This window comes from Etheostoma spectabile, chromosome 21 (assembly GCF_008692095.1).
Source record: "Etheostoma spectabile isolate EspeVRDwgs_2016 chromosome 21, UIUC_Espe_1.0, whole genome shotgun sequence".
NCBI lineage: Eukaryota > Metazoa > Chordata > Actinopteri > Perciformes > Percidae > Etheostoma > Etheostoma spectabile.
In genome coordinates, this window is record NC_045753.1 from 18126663 (window position 1) to 18144662 (window position 18000).

Below are 18000 nucleotides of genomic sequence, written 5' to 3' on the forward strand. Positions count from 1 at the left end.
CTGACTGGAGAACCTAGTACATGTTTTTTGATGGTAGGGGAAACCAGAGCAACCAGAGGGGACCCACGCAAACATGGGGAGAACATACACACTCCACACAGTAAGGCCTGGTTCGTCACTACAAGTGACCTCTTTTACATACAAAGTAGTCTTCCGATCCATTGTTATCAAAAATATTCATCGTAGCATAATTTTGATTGTTGCATATTTAGTAATGAATATTCATCTTAGAGTTATTTGTTATGTGTGTTAAAGGTCACAGGAAGCATGAACTGAAGTATGGCAACAATTCAGTTTCCTCACTGTTGGCAAAAATGTCTTACCTTAACACTTCTAGCCACCATCTGGTCCATATGTGAGTGTACTTGTTTTTTACCATGCTGTGTGTCTGTGTCTCTAACCATTAGTCTGTGTGTGAACCCTATAGCACATACGTATGTGCATAGTGCTGGGTAACGTTGTGGGGCAACCAGGGTGAACTTTTACAGCGGACATCAAAGCTTCACTCCTCTTCCTCTCTCCTCATTGTAAGTTTCCTCTATTTCCTGCTCTCAACTGGCCCTTTTGATCACTAAAGCCGCCTTCATTATGGCTTGTATGCAAATCAAGTCAGGATCGTGCTACAAGATTATATCTGTAATCATATCTGTTATTAACTTCTTCTAAATTATAAAAATGCTTAATCAGCTTTGAAGGGTGTCTGTTTCCCATCTTCCCCTTCTCTCTCCTCCTCCTGTGTAACACAGCTTTATGTTTCCTTAAAAAAAAGTTTTCTATCCCTTTCTTTTGCTTACTTAGTCTCCTCTCTCTCCCTCTCATGCGTTTCTCTGGAGGATATGTAGCGTCAGCGGGTTCCAATGGGAGCTGGGCGGCTGTTTACGACCGTCTTTGCAACAGCGGGGTGCACTGTGTTCAAGGCACATTTTGGTGTACTTCTCTGCTACCCAGTTGTGCCTAAATTAAACACACACATTCATTAAAGGCAGACCCAGGGGCAGACTTTCTCTGTGGGCACTGGTGGTCATTAAAGGCTGTTTTACCACCCTACGCTCTTTCTATTTGGCCACTTAACAAGCAGATGAAGGGCATGCAGCAATGCAGCAGGGAAGTGACAACTTGTACTTGGATGAAGAAAAAACCCACTGATTTCCCAAGGCAAGGAAGTTGTTTGTGTTTGGCTGAATGATGCTGCATTTGTGTTTGTAAATGTCATCCTTGTTATCTGTTCAGTACTTTAATTTACTGTTCATCTGTCATTGTGGCTTCCCTCATCTCTTTCCACATACAATCTTAATCATATTTATACTTTTACTGTCCTTAAAGCAGTATTATTTGTTGACCATTTGGGGGGCAGCAAACATCCTGCCACATTATATTTGTATAAAATTGTTCCAGCTAATATGTTAGCAAACAATTGCCTGATTACACATACAGCGGACACGGAGCTGCATTAGCATTTATTTGGAGTTTCTAGCTACCAAAGAAATGGTCCAATATTTGCTCATTTTACCGTAGCTCTTAGTTTGGCCTTCACCAACTCTTTATGGCAAATACTATATGACTCTTTGTCTGCTGAATGCTCCACTGTGTTCACCAGCTATTGCTACCTGTGTTTGTTGGCCATTTGGGGTTGTTCAGGTGGTGTACAGTGGGTTGATCAGGGCTTTTTTGGTGCTTATTTTCTGTGGGTTAGTCACAAGGAACGACTACTCTGACATTACACTAAGTTATTTGATCCGTTATTTTTAAAAAAATGGATTAGCGCAGCTTTATACATGTGTGTTGGGTCAGGTATGCATGTAGGATGTTTCTCTCTTACCTGGCTCTTTGACAACAAACAAGATGGACTTTCCACTGGCATCCTCATAGTACTGGAAACGCTCCACACAATCATCTTCATCTTTATAAGTGCAGTTCACAGCATTTGTATCATGAAGCACTGCATGAAACATTAGTCAAGACAAAAAAATGTTTTGTTATTCTATGAAAGCTTGTCTTGAATTCCAGAGGGAACTAAACTTTATAAACACTTTTTTGGGGATTCACACATTTTTTATTCACATTATCATTTCAGAGGCAGTTTTAGGAAATGACCTGTCACATTTGAATAAGGCATCTTATAAAGGGTTTAGAAGTTGTAACAAATAGGTGTTTCAATAATTATTAAATACTTCCAGATCAGGTAAAAACCCTCTCTGAATGGTGTTCATCATCCTCCACCATGATGATGTTTATTTTGACATTTTCGCAACAAGAGACTATGTGTTGTGTGTGAAATAATCGCACATTTTTCCTCTTACAACTGAAAAGTTATAAGTAATAAAACGCACCGTTACTTAATTCTGTTTACTCAGGGGTTTTGCATCTAAAGTCTTATCTGGTATGGTGTAAACAGTAGCTAACGGTGGCAAAAGTTAGCTGTCATTAGCAAAGATTAGGTGGATATTGCTACGTAACTGACATTACTGAGTCAGGTCGCTGACTTTCTGAATTCTCTTCTCGTGCTACTGTTAGGCCATGCATTAACATTAAGCATTATTCCACAATTGCCACAGTTCCTTTGCAAAAAGACAGTGAATTCTTTTAAATTCACCAGGAAGGTCCCGTCAATAAATTGCTACTTACTTCTCACCTTTTGGCAAAGGTTTTCAGAGCATCTGGACCTTAAGCCATTCATTATTGAATTACTGTAATAACTTATGTCCCTTATGAAAAATGTAAAATTGTTTGCAATGGCCAACACGATTGCTTATTGCGATGGTTTACCACATTTTACAACCACAAATTAACCACAAATTTACCTTCTATAAATAAACTTCCATAAACCTTTAATAATGTAATTAGTATTGGTCAGTTGGGTGTCTCACCTATTTCATCCACAAGTATAATCTCATCCTTGCAGATTCGAGAGCAGGTGTTGTCCTCAAACAGCTTTCCCCTCTTGAAATGCTTACACTCCACACACTCCCTTTTAAAAGAAAAAGATACATAAGGCCATCAACTAATTTCCAATAGCTGTCTGGACACCGTATATGACAACTCAGTTTGCAGACTCACTTCTTCATCGTGCAGGCGTCAGGGCAGGTGGGGCACTTGTCACATGTGGCTCCGTAGGCTCCAGGCTGGGTGCACTCACAGACCCCACACACACATTGGCCCCTCCCGCTGCATAACAAGCCCAGGTTGGACATGCAGGTGTCAGTACGTCTGGAGCAGTTACAGTTCTCACCCTGCCAGTCTGGTGCGCACTGGCAGAAACCACAGTTACAGATGCCATGGCCTGGAAGGGAAGAAAGGAAAAGACTATAACATTGTTTACTGGTCTAACTTCCATTTCAACACACTGAAGGGTGATATATGGAGTAAAATAGCAAAAGAGGAAGCGATTGAACAATAAAGGAGAGGAGAACAATGTGACCAAGTAAAATTCTGTGAGAAAACGAGGGTGGGGATGGAGTTAGGAAAGAGGAAGGAAAAAGGCAGGAGTAATCAGTGCTTGACACGATTGTAATTTCAGTTGAAGAGCATCATTTGTTTAAAACTATTTTGTCATTTGTTTGCCAGGCTAATATGAGCTCCGTGTTTTTATGGCTTTGTAATCCCATAACATGGAAATATTATGCACCATTCACACACATTTCATCAAAATTCAGCCATTGGAAATTTATTTCGGACATTTCATAGTAAAGACATTTTGTAGCTATATAAGTCTGGAGCTCTTGAATTTTAATACCAAACACTGGAAGGCAGAAGTTGTAAGTCATATTGTTGCAACTGTTTAAGGCCGAAAACACATTTCATTGTGTGCCTGTGGTGTCTGGAAGGCTTTTAATTTTGGCTGCATGACTCAGTGTGTGTGTGTGTGTGTGTGTGTGTGTGTGTGTGTGTGTGTGTGTGTGTGTGTGTGTGTGTGTGTGTGTGTGTGTGCGTGTGTGTGCGTGTGTGTGTGCGTGTGTGTGTGTGCGCGCGTGCGTGTGCGCGTGCGTGTGAGAGTGAATTTCTGTGCACTGGTTTGTTGTTTTTCCATGTATCTGTGTGATGTGTGCGTGCAAGACAGTGACAATGCAGAAACATTGTGGCCATGCAGAAAACATTGTGGCCTATCTTTGCAAAACAATCCTCAGATAAACAATGAGACAGGAAGCCGCTTGGAACCGTCTGACTCAATAAAGGATGATCCATAAGCAAACTGCCATTACCACTTGACCACACGACGGCTGGCTTTTAATTAGACCATTCAGTGTGGGGAAGAACAAAGACTATGGTGCTCGTTCTGAAAAAGGTATTTCAAGACAACAGCAGACCATGTTGTACACACAGAACATTTCCAGTTCTCTCTGACTTGGCCCTTTTCTGACCAAACATGGGTTTATTTTTAGCCTTATTACACCACGCCAGCCAATGAGTAAGCAGAAAGGTATTTTCATGTTAATCTATGGGCTTTTGGGAATACAGCAAAAACATTTATGTCAGAGAGAAGCTGGGGGGGGGATGGGGAGTGATATATGAGATCTGATGATGTCATGAAGCTTGAGGCAGCCTGTGCCAAAATGTATGCAATTCACAATGCTTAAATAAAATATCCCCTGACCGATCTCAACACCAGTTCATGTGTTTTACCTACTCATATGTTACTAATAGGAATTACTTGAATGGAAAAGAGCACTTGTGAGAGAGGCCTGTACATTTTGACTTTGTGATCCCTATTCTTTTTGTCCTTTAATTCCTTTTCTTTGTGTCTACTGTCTTCCTCTGCCATTTTAATCCTGCCAACTTTACAATCACATTTAGTTCGACATTTGGGGAAATAGACTTATTTCTATTTCAAAAATAAGATGAGAAGACCAATACCACTGTCATGGCTGTCCATTTTGTATGGAGCCAAAGTCAGGAAGTGATATCTTAGCTAGCATTAAGACGGTACCTATATTATTGGTGGAATTATTTGCAATAAACATATAAGCTCTAACTGTCAGTAATGAAAACAAATGAACTACTATCAGAAAAAGACGGACAGCATTGTTATGTATGGTCTAACGCCTACTTTGAAAAGTCACTTCTCCATCTTAATTACAAACATCCTCAGGGTAACATCATGTGTTGTGACTTGATGACATATTGTCTCTTTTAAAACATGAGGAGAAGGATCATGAGGCAGTGAGTTAAAGCTCTTAACAATTACCAAACACAAACTCATTCCAACTGTTTAAAAATCTCAACCGCAACAGAAGAAACTTTCAGAAAAGTGAGAGTGCCCTCTGACCAGAGAGAGCTACCGTTATACTTGAAAAAGGTTCCTTTGTGCATGAATCTTGTTTAACTCTGTGATACAAAAGCTTGGCCTGGCTGACAAAAACATACAACCTGAGCTTACACTCACACACGGTGCACACACTACACCTGTGTTTATTGTGAATGGAACCCATGTCCTGGGCAGAAGGGAGAGTTGCTATTGTGTGTATTTCTTCCCAGATGAGGTGGGTGGCAAGTCATGTGGTAAAGGGGGGCTGCCAACCCCGATGGCAAAGGTACACACATTCTCTAAAACTCTACCACGGACACACATAATTTTCATGACAGTCAGTGGGCCATTTCAGCCTTTTTCGCCTTTAAATTGTACCAACATGGCATGGTGTGTGTTGTCAAAATAATGTTTAAGGAATAGTTTTTTGGGGACACACGTTTTCGGTCAAGGAGTAGGATGAGAAGATCAATCCCACCCTCCCACTCATGTCTGTGTGTTAAATATATTATTATACAACAGGCAATGGTTAGCTTAGCTTTTTTTCACCTTATTTTAGCTTAAAAAAATGGTACAAGGGAAACAGTTTTGAGTGGAACTACCACAAAGTCTCTGCACCTGGCCAAAACATAGACCGGCACATAAACTCACCTAAAAAAACTTTTTTTTTTATGTGGATTAAATAAACAATATATGGCGTGTTAATTAGTGAGTTTAAGTGGTGTTGATAGGCAGATTTTGTTACCTTTGGATACAGCCAGGCTAGCCCTTCAACCCCTTAATGTAAAGCTAAGCTAACTGGCTGAAGGATAAAAACAAACACATTTCCCAAAGTGTTGCACTATTCCTTTAAAAAGTCAATTTCATCACACGTTTTGCATCAAAAGGCAGATTAATCAATAATGAAAACAATCATTAGTCCTACAGTTGTCGATTAGATTTCTGTTAAATGACCAATTATGTAATAGTTTCAACCCTATCAGCTCAAGATGCTCAGGTAAATGAATTACAAAAGAAGAAGCTCATGGGATCTTACCTGAGCACAGTTCCCCTTTGTAGCGCAGGCAGTTGAAGTCATCACATTCGCACAGCTTTCCCCAGACTTTTCCGAAGTCACTGCTGTGGCACACACACTGGCCACACACACAGTCTCCACGGCCGCTGCAGATGGCAGACTGAGGTCCTCCAGAGCCTGCAGGTCCGCTGCAGCGGTCCTGCTCTGTGGGGTTATAGTCACCCTCTGCACACTCGCAGTGCGGCCCTAAGCGACCCGGGTGGCACAGGCAAATGCCACACTCATATGTGCCGTTGCCTTGGTTACATTTGGGGCTATTGGGATGGGCCTTGTTCTGGCACTTGCAGTCACACTCGAAATTGACAGTGATAGAGAGGGAGTCCTTGAAGCCCACAGGCTTAATGATGAAGGTTTTCTTCTTCTGTTTAGGGCAACCTCGAGCTCTGGCCTCTACACTGAAAGAAACCTGGAGGAGAAGAGGGAATTGAATTTGTAACATGTCAATTTCGGGGGCAAAAGAAGTATTTGGTTAAAACATGTTTTGGGCCAAGTCTTTTTTAGATGTTTTTTTTTTTATATATCAAAAAGATTCTGCATCCACACTTTGTGAAACCGATCATGTTGTATCACCCTGGTGTAGATTACATAACATGTAACAACACTTTAATGGTTCAGTTAGTGTTTATTTAATAGTCTCACGCTGAAATTGTGAGCATTGTTAGTGGAAACAGCACAAAGACCTGACACAGGGAATGCCTCCATATGTATTCAGTCAAAGTAATTGTTCATTCAGCGCTGCATCCAAATCTGGTAAATGTCCAAAAGTAGGCAGTTACAACATCTGGAGAGACAGCCATATATGGTGAAAACAAGAGGGGTTGAGGCAGAGAGAAAGAAATGTGTGGAGGCCAAAAAATGTCACCTGGAGTGAAGAGAAAACAAGGAAAGAGCCAAAGAAGCTGTGATAAAGAAAAAATGCAACAACAAAAAACGAACGAAGAGAACTGTTTAAGCAGACAGTTTCTTTTAAATGGAGTTAGCAAAAGAAGACTGGAAAGAAAAGAAAACATCAACTAAAAAAGACAAACTCAGAGACAGTGCTGAATGATGCACTTTTCCATCATCGGCTCCTTGACACCACGAGGAACTGGGTGAATTCTAACTTTGTAGAAGACGTGTAGATAGCAGCCAGAAGCGAAATGGAAAGAGACCGAAAAGAAGGTGAAAATAGCAGATGGAACTAACTAATATGTTATATTTGCAACCGGTATGATTATGGCCACTAGAGATAGGACATGTTGGTTGGGGGTTAAAAGTTGGCACAAGCGTCAATAATATAGTTACATACTGTGTAAATGCCCATTTAGCCTTTTGCAGCCTTAAAACAAGCACTGCATCTGCTCAATGGGATGCCAATTTTTGAACCTATTTTCTTATACAAACCATTTTTTGGGGGAATTTTACAAAATGAAGTTTCATTTTCTTTTCCCTTGTGCATTAATCTATCATATCCAGTTGCAAAATGTTGACATCATTTATAGAAATATCGTAACAACAGATACAACTGTCTGGTGACTGGTTTGGGGTCCTTGGACAAATAATAGGAACATAAATGATAATTTATTCAAATTATTTTATATCTTTTTTCAAAGAAACCATCCATGAAGGTAAAATCAATCTTTGGTTAAACAGTTTATGACTTATTTCCACAGTGATGCCATTACCTGTGATGAGGGGACAAAAGTAGACATTACTTCATTTTAAGGGGTCACCAAACAAAAAAAAGTGGACATGGACTGACCGTGTCTCCTATCTTGAGCCCAGAGCAGGATTTGAGGCCAGGGATAAGCTCTCCATTCAGACATGTGGCGTTGAAGGACAGAGACAGCTCCTCTGGGACGCCTTGAAGCTCCAGCTCCACCTTGGAACGGATTTTCTGGCAACACGATTGAAAGAAAACAGCAGGAAAACATACACATGAAAGGATGAGTATATGTTAGTTTTTAAATTAGGTTGTGCCGAGCCAAATCCCATGCTCAGTAAAACCATATCTGATCTGTTACATTCCTAACTGTTGAAGAAAGAATGCTTTTTTTTTTTTTTTACTATCCAAGAAAAATCCTTGCTGTCTTCCAATCTGTGTGAATAACGTATTTTTCTGCTCTAATTAAATCCAAGACTTTACATTAATTTGGATGTACAGTGCACACATTGACACACAAGCTTGTATGTACATTGATAAACACGTCACAGCTAGCTAAAGAAAGCTAAAATTATTTTTTCAGCTAATTCACCTGTTCTCTGTATAATAAACCAAATAAAACATGAACAATGAAACAGAGCCAGCAGGAGTCTCACACATTTGGTCAGCTTCACACATTGGCCCCTGTGGAACTTCTACCAAGACTTTGGCCTGACCGTGTGTATGACTCAGACACTGTGGGTGTGTGTCAGCAAACACATTATCCTCTGAAACACCGTCTAGTCTAAGGCTGGTGTGTGTGTGTGTGTGTGTGTGTGTGTGTGTGTGTCTTACAAGACTTACAGCGTAGGCCTTCAGTATGAGCTGAATAACATTGCCCGAGTCGTTGGACAGCGTTCCTACTGTGGTGCCAGGAATCAGCTCACTGTAGTTCTACAAGACAGAACGACAGAAAGAGTGGAAGACTGTTGTCATCCTACATATAGTCAGGAAACTAATTATAATAACTAATGACGATAGTACAGACAAACCTGTACTCTCATATTGCCCACAAATGGTTGTGTGAAAACACCCAAAAAAATCAGAAGTGTATCACACTGTTGTTACATTCTTGACCTGTTTTCCTGTATGAACAATAAGAGTTTCCCAGTTAGTTGCAACAGTGTTTCCAGTCTGGGGAAAACTGAGTATCTTGCTGTGTCTGAACAGTGTATAATAGTGATTCATTTTGAGTTTCCATTCTTCCAAAGCAGGATCCAAGAATGTCAGTCTAAAACCAGTGAGGTTTGGAGGACTTTAGCTACAGTGTGTTCAAGATGAGATGATTACCGAGTGGGATTTGTCATCCTCTCAGTTTCAGTTTGAAAAACCATGCTTAATTTACGTTTTTGAACAGAACTTGAACGGAGGAAAATGCTGGATGTGCTGAGTGTGAACTGCAGAGCTCCTGACCTGGTACAGAGGAACCACAGGATTGGTGACGGCAAAGATGAGATTAATGTTGTTCTCCGACATCTTCTCTGTGATCAGAGCAAGAGATGGGTAATCCTATGAGGCCAAACCAGACGGTGTGGTTAGCACATGCGAACATGAACACTGACACGTTTCTTTTCATACACTTATTTAAACAAAGTCTTTCATTGTTTCTTTATGATATTGTTTCTGTTTACTGTCTGCACACCAAATACACACTAAATATACACTAACCATGGTGGTAGACATGCTGTACATCTTGTCAGAGTTGAGGTGGCACTGCCCATCGTTGGGCTGCACAATTCCGGCCAGACGACCATCAAGAGCAACGTGAGTCTTAGCGTCCGAGGTGAAGATCAACAGGTGGGATGCACCAGGGCGCCAACCAATCTGCTCCTAGTTCCCATCAAATCATGTAACAATTCAGCTTTTGAAAGAGGGAATACACTAGTGGAACCTAGTCTACAGCAGCAAAGCTCTTTCTGATGTACTTTTAATTGTTTCATCTAATTCTTCTATTGGAAATCCCAAAATGTTTTTACAAGTGTGACAAAAGAGACAAAAACTGTAAAACAAAGTCATGAGACAATGAGTGTCTCCACCTTGCACACAGCAGCCTGGATGATGGCATCAAAGCCTCCCTCCGGGGCATCGCGGTTCCTGGACACCATCTGCTTCTTCACTTCCTCTGTGAAGCGGCCCACCTCCTCCGTCAGGGACAGAACGTGTTTGTAGCCAAACTGGGGCAGACAGGTGGTGTTAATGCTGTCAATGAAACAGAGATCAATTGATCAGCGTTCAGCTTATTTATTCATCATGGCAATCCATTCAATAGTTGTCTGCACCAAAGTGGTGGATGGACCAGTAGACCAACATTGCCATGGCATGGCAGTAGCTCAGTCCATAGGGAGTTGGGTTGGGAACCGGAGGGTCACTGGTTCAAATCCCCGTATGGACCCAAAAAAGTTGGGAGTGTGGATTGGTGGCTGGAGAGATGCCACTTCACCTCCTGGGCACTGCCAGGTGCCCTTGAGCAAGGCACCGTACCCCCCCGACCGCTCAGGGCGCTGGTTCAGCTGGCAGCCCACTCACTCTGACATCTCTCCATGTATAGTGCATGTATAGGTCCTGAGCATGTGTGTGTATTTCAGGCCTGTGTGTGAGTACTAACAAAAAGTGTGTACACAGAGTGCAGTACAGTAATTTCCCCATTGGGGACTAATAAACAAATTATCTTAAATTATCTTATCCCTAAGAGTTTAGAGTAATTCACCTGTTCATCAGTATACTTTTATGTTCAAAACAGCTGTTTGTTTCCTAAAGATTAACATTTGGTTACAATGGCTCTCCTGCAGTGCCAGAGGACCCCTCATTGTACACTACTCGGCCGTAATTCTCCACTTGTCTTATCTTTTATCCGAACATTCCTGGAGGCTGGAGCTCGGCAGACTGTGTGTATGGCGGGAAAGTGAATGACCCCAAGAGACCTTAAACCACCAAATCAACCTCAGAGGAGGCTTTGGGCGGGGTTATGAAAGTTTGCATTATCGGGGAGATTACCTGTGGCTGATTCAGAGCAGCTGACCAAGCAACTGTAAGCCTTTAACAAGTGCTGTGACTCTGAGCTCGATGCATTTTTACTGTGCAACGCTGTGTTTAAAGGTGTCCTCACAAAATGACATCATCTGCATAATGAAGCTACTTTCCACATGCAGACATAAACAACCACTGAAATCAAGACCAGTGGCTACCTATTAGGAATGTAAAACATTGCTTGAATGCAGCTACTAAAAGAAACTTTCCATTACATAGAGATCTGGATTCAGTTTAGGTACTTTTGTACAGACAAGGACACTTAAGGTGGACCACTGTGTTGTCCAAGATGGTTGAATAATACAGTGTTGATGAAATCACTGAAAAAGGACAACATAACATCAATCCACAAGGATGAAAATACTGTAAGAAGTACTTTTTAAACTTGTATTTTACCTATAGCAGGGGTTCTTAACAGCTTCTTTGGGGGAGATGTACATGTAGGGCGAGAGCGGTTTGTCCACAAAAGCCCCAAAGCCCATACGGAGGTTGCTGGTGGTGCGGTTCATGGCCTCGGCCAGGCCTTTGCCCAGCGTCCTCAGGCGAAAGAGGTCATCGTTCATGGAGTAGGAGAGATCCATGAGGTAGTAGAGATCCACAGGGTAGTCCTCTACCTGACGCACTTTCACTGTGAAACGCTCAGCATCATCTGGGAAGTGTGGTACAGAATGCAATTTTTGCTATGATGTTATTGATAACTTCTGCGGTAACGGTTTTATGTAACTCCCATCTAAATCAAAGCAAAATCTCTCTCCTACTCTCCTTTAGTATATTAGAAACTGCATCACTGTACAAAAAAAAAAACACAAACTCAGATGGGAAACCCTACCTGGCCTCAGGGTGATGTGTAGTTTCTGGGGATTTATCTGGGTAACGTCTTGCGTGGCCCCCGCAGCCTTATTACTGAGGGGCCGGTCCTCGATCACCTGCAGTTTGCTGGTTGGAGACTCCAGAGCTGATAGAGCACAACCTGCTGCCACCAGATTACTCTTCAAATCACAGCGGGAAGAACTGGCAACCCCCTGGCCAAAGTCCTGGCAGAAGTGACATTTTTTACATTGTAAACAGAAAAGCAGTTTTCAGCAACCTCCTCACTGGCTTGGAAGTAAATTAATGTGTTAAAAATGTAATCAAATAATAATTTACTTAAAGAATCCCCATCTGTGGTAAAGTTGTGTTCAGAGAGAAGGGCATAATGGATTCATATGAAGGCTAAACTTCAAATGGTCCAACATTATGTTTCTAATAAAAACTCCTGTGTGAATCCATATTTAGTGAGTAAAGAAGCACTCCAACATCTCTCCACCAAACTCTGGACTTAAAGGCAAATTCCACCTTAAATTAAAATATCCATCCCAGCTGAACACCATCTGATACTTCAACCAGTGCTGCTGAACATGAAGAAGTCTCAGCAATAAACCAGAGTATTCAAGTTGAAGTTGAGTAGGTTGAGTAAGTTGAGCCCAAGTTTTACAGTATTAAATCATTGCGCTCATTAGTTTGAACCAGAAAATATGACTACATCCGCATGGAGTCCCACAAGTTTAGTCACTGTGTCGAGTTCCAAGAATCTCCAAGAAAAAAGAAAAAAACAGAGTTCTGATAGCACAAGGTGTTTAGAGATGATTTGACTTCAAAAAGGCGTTATTTCATCTGAACCTATTTGATGTTCTCAGTATAAAAAGAAATCTCGTCAACCAGATTAAATGACTGATGAGGAGATCTGACTGTACCACCCTGCATCAGCCCGGCTGGCAGAAAGCCTGAAAGCCTGTTGCCTGAATGAAGTTTAGTGAAAAAGGAACCCACCTCCTGGAAGCACCATGCACAGCTGGGGTGCACAGCCAGACACTGCTTGCATGTACTGGCCCCTCTGGAGGTGCAGACATTTGAACCTGTAACCAAAAGTTATTTTTTTCCCCAAATGTACAACAATTATTTAATTATATTGTTAACTTTATATGGGGGTTATTATCTGCTGCCCCTAGTATTGCACCACGTATTACCATGTCTATTAATAAACCAATAATAATCATAGGGAACTTGACTTTTGGATGTGGCATCAGAGTTTTTGTATATTTCGCAGTGAAAAGATTAGGAGCAGAGAGAACAAGTTAAACATACAGAGTATGTGTAATGAAATTAGATCATTAAACCTGCATCTGATAACATTTTGGCACAATGAAACCTATTAGAGACGTTTTCAGATGTTGGATATGTGATTAAAACTACTTGTTCTACACACATGATGCATCCTCTTGCATTCCTTCATTGTCATAACTTTATAAATTATTCCTTAAATGCAGTAAAAACCAAACAACAAAAAACAGCACTGACACCTTAAAGTGGACATGTTACCAGGGTAGGCATGTTCTTCTAACTCTTAGTAGAGTTGTGTCTCATGTGTCTTCTCCCTGTAAAACTTTCTTGGCTACACGGGCAAAAACATGAAAACGACAGCAGCAGAGCAGAAAATCAAAACTTACCGTAAACGGCTGTTATTCCAGTGAAAATGAAAACACACATCCATAGTAGCCTTTGCGCCGGGAGAGCACCCATCCTGGTGCGGGCTCTCTGTGAGGACGGAGCCTGCCAACGAGCTCTGCTGGAAGTGCAAGCAGAGAACAAGGAGAAAAAACTTTTTACATCAACAAGCGACATAACTCCAAATCGAGTCAAATGTGGTCACGCCACCCCCCCCCCTCCCTCACACCCGCATCCATAGCTCTCATTATCATACAATTAAATGTAGGGGGCGGGGAAAGCGCAGCATCCAAAAGCTGGGACTTAGAGGAGCTTTTATTTTGGTGGAGGGCAGGTCTGCAGCATCAAACATGCTACATATTATACCAGCTGGAATGCGGTTGTTCACTCAGGTATCTGTTTAAAAAGTTTATTTTACTCAATATAGCATAAGCTATAGGCGAGTGTAATATTCAAATATCATGAATATGGGAACATTCATTTTGGATTTTGGAAAACACTGAATGTAAGTGTTATTTCTCAGTGTAATTGTCTTTTAGTTTTTATCGGCTGAACCACTGCATTAAGGTGGGTTATTGTGTTATGCAAATAAGACATAAGCTTAATTTAAAGTAATTAAAATTAATTTAAAGCTGTAATGAAGTCTGTGTGAGCTTTGCATTAGTATAGCCTACACTGCCCACTAGTGAACATAAGCTGTAAGGACGAGTGTCACCCCTTGGAAGTCAGTCTTTTGTCTGCAGGATTTACTAGAAAAAAATGTCTTTTTTCTTTTGATAATTCCACAAATGACCAAATAATGACTCAAAAATGTGCCTAATAATAGCCTCATATTTAAATATTTGTGCAAAACATATAAGGCGTTTCTCATTAAACATACATCCTCTCTGTTGGCCAAATCCTGACAGAATTTCTCTTATTCCACAGGTTGGAAATGGCTCTGGAGCCACACTGACTTAAATAAAGATTGTTTATATTGACCCAAGCCAATGTATCGGAGTGGCCAATGACAATTTTTACATTCACAATTTAATGATTACAGATGCTCATTACAAATGGTCACATCTTTACTCTACTAAGGAGGAAAGGCACATCTGATTTACCCACACAATTCTGCTGACATGCTAAGCCCTTCAACTAAGGTAAAAAGTTGTGTTTATGTACAGTAATAGGTAATTTTCCTTTAAAATGAATTAGTCAAATTCACATATATATATGGGATAATGGCTAAATAAGTCAATTACTGTCAATGGCTGTAGTACCATTTACATCCACCAGATGTCATTTTCTTACAACATGTGGCATACAGCCTTTAAAAGCATGTGAAAGATCCTGGTTGTGGTTCACAAAAAGCTTTTAATTTGACTAATCAAAGTTTTATTTCCCCCTTGCTCATCTTTTCATCTTTCAGACTTGTGGTCTTTGTTGTGGATGATTATGAACACTGACTGGTGCATGAGGCTGCTGCAGGAGAAAATACATTTAAAAGGGATTGTTCTCAAGTAGTGAGGAAACACGTGTTTATTGATTTCAATAATTCAGGGTTGGAATTGTTTCAATGAACTAAACGTTGTTGGCATGGCAGTGAGATGTGAACTGGACTGGTGAGCGGAGTGGGGTGGAGCCTTGAGGCGTAAAAGATGTAAACAGTGAAGCAGGAGAAACACTATCACCAGGAGATACAATGAGGACCGGTCCAAAGCAGTCCCAAATACTTCAGCTTGTCAGTTAAACGGAGCATTGATGGCATGTGAAGAGTAAATGTGAGAAGCACAGTTTAAGCTTCACATTTTGAGGAAAACCAAAAACAGAAAAACACCTCTCTGTACCTCCCTTTCTTCTCCTTCTCCTTCTTCATCCTTGTCAGTTGTTCTCTGTCTTTGTACCTTTTTGGACATTTGTCCTTTTTTATTTAGCTTTCTGTTGCTCAAATTTGCATCTGTAACTCTTTCTCTTGCTCCACATTTGCCTTTCTTTGCTTTTTTTTTTTAATCCTTCACAAGCAGTTGCAGAACATTCTGAGGAAAAAGCTCAAACAGGTTTGATTGACAGCACCCCTTGCACACTCTGCAGTAAGTTTGTGTGTGTGTGTGTGTGTGTGTGTGTGGAGGGGGGGGGGGGGGGCATGCATCTTGGCATCAACCTGTGTCTTTTAGAAGTTTAATTGCAGCATTTGGTCTTTCTTCTCCGAGGGGCCATCAGAGTGTGTGCATACACATTTTCATATGTGTGTGCGCATGTGAGCGTACGTGCATGCGTGCCTGCATGTGTGTGTAAATGCTGCTTCGACGAAAAAGCAACAAAACCAGTCCAAAGGTTACGAAAGAGCTCTCACACTGATTCATCGGAGTGCAGGCACACGTGTGTGTGTGCGTGCACCATCGTGTAGGGTTACGTGTAAGGACACACACACACACACACACACACACACACACACACACACACACACACACACACACACACACACGGTTTGTGTGTTGACTTAAGAGTTAATGAATGGATGATTGAGGGCTGCAGGGGTTGGGGAGCAGTGCCGTGGAAACAACCCCTCTTTCCCAGGAAGGGAGTATAGAGCAAGAGTTAGAGACAAAGAAAGGCAGAGAAAATGAGTGTCTCAAAGACAGAATGAAATTCAGATTGTGTGTGCACAGAGCCAAGGGGGCTGTGGGGCAAACTACTTGAAGAAGAAGTATTCTAAGCACCAATAAAGCAAGTAGCATGTACTTGACAAGGACCCAAAGGGAAAGACAGAGGGAGTGAAGCAGCTGTTGGAGGAGAGTGAGACAAAGAAAGAGAGGGGGGCTGTCCTTACTTGCTCTTCAGTGTGAGGACTGTAGTGGGAGGAGGCACAGGGAGAGAGAGAGGAGGAGAAAGAAGAGGACAAGAAAGAAAAAGAGCAAGCAGGGAGTAAGCAGTATGTTGTGTGTGTAAGGAGATAAATATACATCTGAAAGTGTTTTGCATAGTTGCAGGAAGTCTCTGCTCCAGCCTCCTCTCCTACTGTGCTCCACAACTAGGGCTGAGGGACCATGCAGCAGGGGTGGACTCTTCCCTGGGTCGCTGCTCTCCTGCTGGGGCTGATGGGACTCCTGGTGTGCGGCTCAGACTTCCAGCATCACCGTTATGAGGACATGGTGCGAGCCTTGTTTGCAGTGCAGAGTGAATGCCCTTACATCACTCGCATTTATAGCATTGGGCGCAGCGTAGAGGGACGCCACCTCTACGTGCTGGAGTTAAGTGATAACCCAGGCATCCACGAAGCATGTGAGTAACTGATTCATCTCTGATGTTTGACAGCCCAGTAAGTCTGGGCATGTTACAATAAGATGCTATGGGTGTCATTATCTCAATCTGCATGCCCAGGCCAAAACAATAGGGAATTATTCATAATAACAGACATACAAACTTTCAAGTTAGTATAGAATTCAATCTTAATCAATATGTCAAAATCAGTTTACAGGAGTTACAATTTCTATATAAAACACTTTTGTCCACTAAGCAACATATGAACATGATAAACAAGAATACATCATAAACATGATACTATGTTCTGGGGGTAGAGCAAATGGATTTATGATTATGGATTTCAAAAGCACGGTCCCCGTCACTGGCTGGCCACTTGTTTTGCACTTCTTGTGTGTGGGGAGTAAAAACATAACTGGCAGGAGACAAAGCAGTCTGTGGGGGGGTTCTGTTTTTTCCCTAAGGGATGAAATGCAAGCTTCCAATTTAGCTCTCTGAAGGTGAATTACTGTGTGGATTGATAGTGAAGAAGAGGCAGAGGAGTGATCCCAAGCTGGCTTCTTTGATAAACCACGATGGCGGTAACCTGTGGAAAACTCAAAGTGAAAGGAAAAAGGCAAAAGTTTAAAAAAAAAATTAAGTGAACATCTGTGATTCATTTCATTTTTTTGCTATCCGGCCACTGGCAGAATGTGGGGTGTTATTCCAAGCTGAGCAGATGACACAGAAGTTTGCTTTGAGTCAACAAGCCCTAAACCCTGAACCCGCTCTTGCAAAGCTTTGCTTGTTTGGCCCCCTCTCCTAACCACGGAATCAGCTCTCCAGGTGTTTATTTTGCATACCGGTTGCAAATTGAAAACCATAACCTCATCATTGCTAATGTTTGTATTGAAAACAGGCCGAAGGGTCACACTCGTCTAAGTGATTTTGAATATTTTTTCCATTCTTGCATTTTGAATGGCAGTTCTTTGAAGAGAAAAATTCTTGACAACTGCAAGGAATGCTTTTTTGGCTGAGGCTGAGCTTGCATTTTTTTCTGCATTTGCACACGTAGGGGCTTCCTTCAGTAGAATGGAAGGATGTGCGCCTGTTCTGTTGCAAGATGACCGAGGGTGAAAAACAGGAACCGTGCACTTCATGGAGGCGAGTGACCCAAGGTCTTGTCTGGGTCAACCCCCTTGCACCTTAGAGGAAGTTCATGTCTTTCACATGCTGGTGTGTGTGTGTGTGCGTGTGTGTGTGTGTGTG

At 41.6% G+C, this 18000-nt stretch overlaps 2 protein-coding genes across 2 annotated transcripts in view; one reads left to right on the forward strand and one right to left on the reverse strand.

Moving 5' to 3' along the window:
• Positions 1-13724, reverse strand: part of LOC116670728 (integrin beta-3) — a 17036-nt gene extending 3312 nt beyond the window's left edge. Inside the window, exons 1-13 of the mRNA XM_032501344.1 lie at positions 13512-13724; positions 12835-12920; positions 11855-12059; positions 11422-11674; positions 10035-10197; positions 9667-9828; positions 9412-9507; positions 8803-8892; positions 8059-8193; positions 6279-6723; positions 3058-3280; positions 2868-2968; positions 1820-1939 (exon numbers count right to left, since the gene is read on the reverse strand). Coding sequence (XP_032357235.1) covers positions 1820-1939; positions 2868-2968; positions 3058-3280; positions 6279-6723; positions 8059-8193; positions 8803-8892; positions 9412-9507; positions 9667-9828; positions 10035-10197; positions 11422-11674; positions 11855-12059; positions 12835-12920; positions 13512-13686 — 2254 coding nt within the window. The 5' untranslated portion in view covers positions 13687-13724. The remainder of the gene's footprint in view (positions 1-1819; positions 1940-2867; positions 2969-3057; positions 3281-6278; positions 6724-8058; positions 8194-8802; positions 8893-9411; positions 9508-9666; positions 9829-10034; positions 10198-11421; positions 11675-11854; positions 12060-12834; positions 12921-13511) is intronic.
• Positions 13725-16116: 2392 nt separating this feature from the next.
• cpn1 (carboxypeptidase N, polypeptide 1) overlaps positions 16117-18000 on the forward strand; it is a 19391-nt gene continuing 17507 nt past the window's right edge. The window contains exon 1 of the mRNA XM_032501350.1: positions 16117-16773. Coding sequence (XP_032357241.1) covers positions 16539-16773 — 235 coding nt within the window. The 5' untranslated portion in view covers positions 16117-16538. The remainder of the gene's footprint in view (positions 16774-18000) is intronic.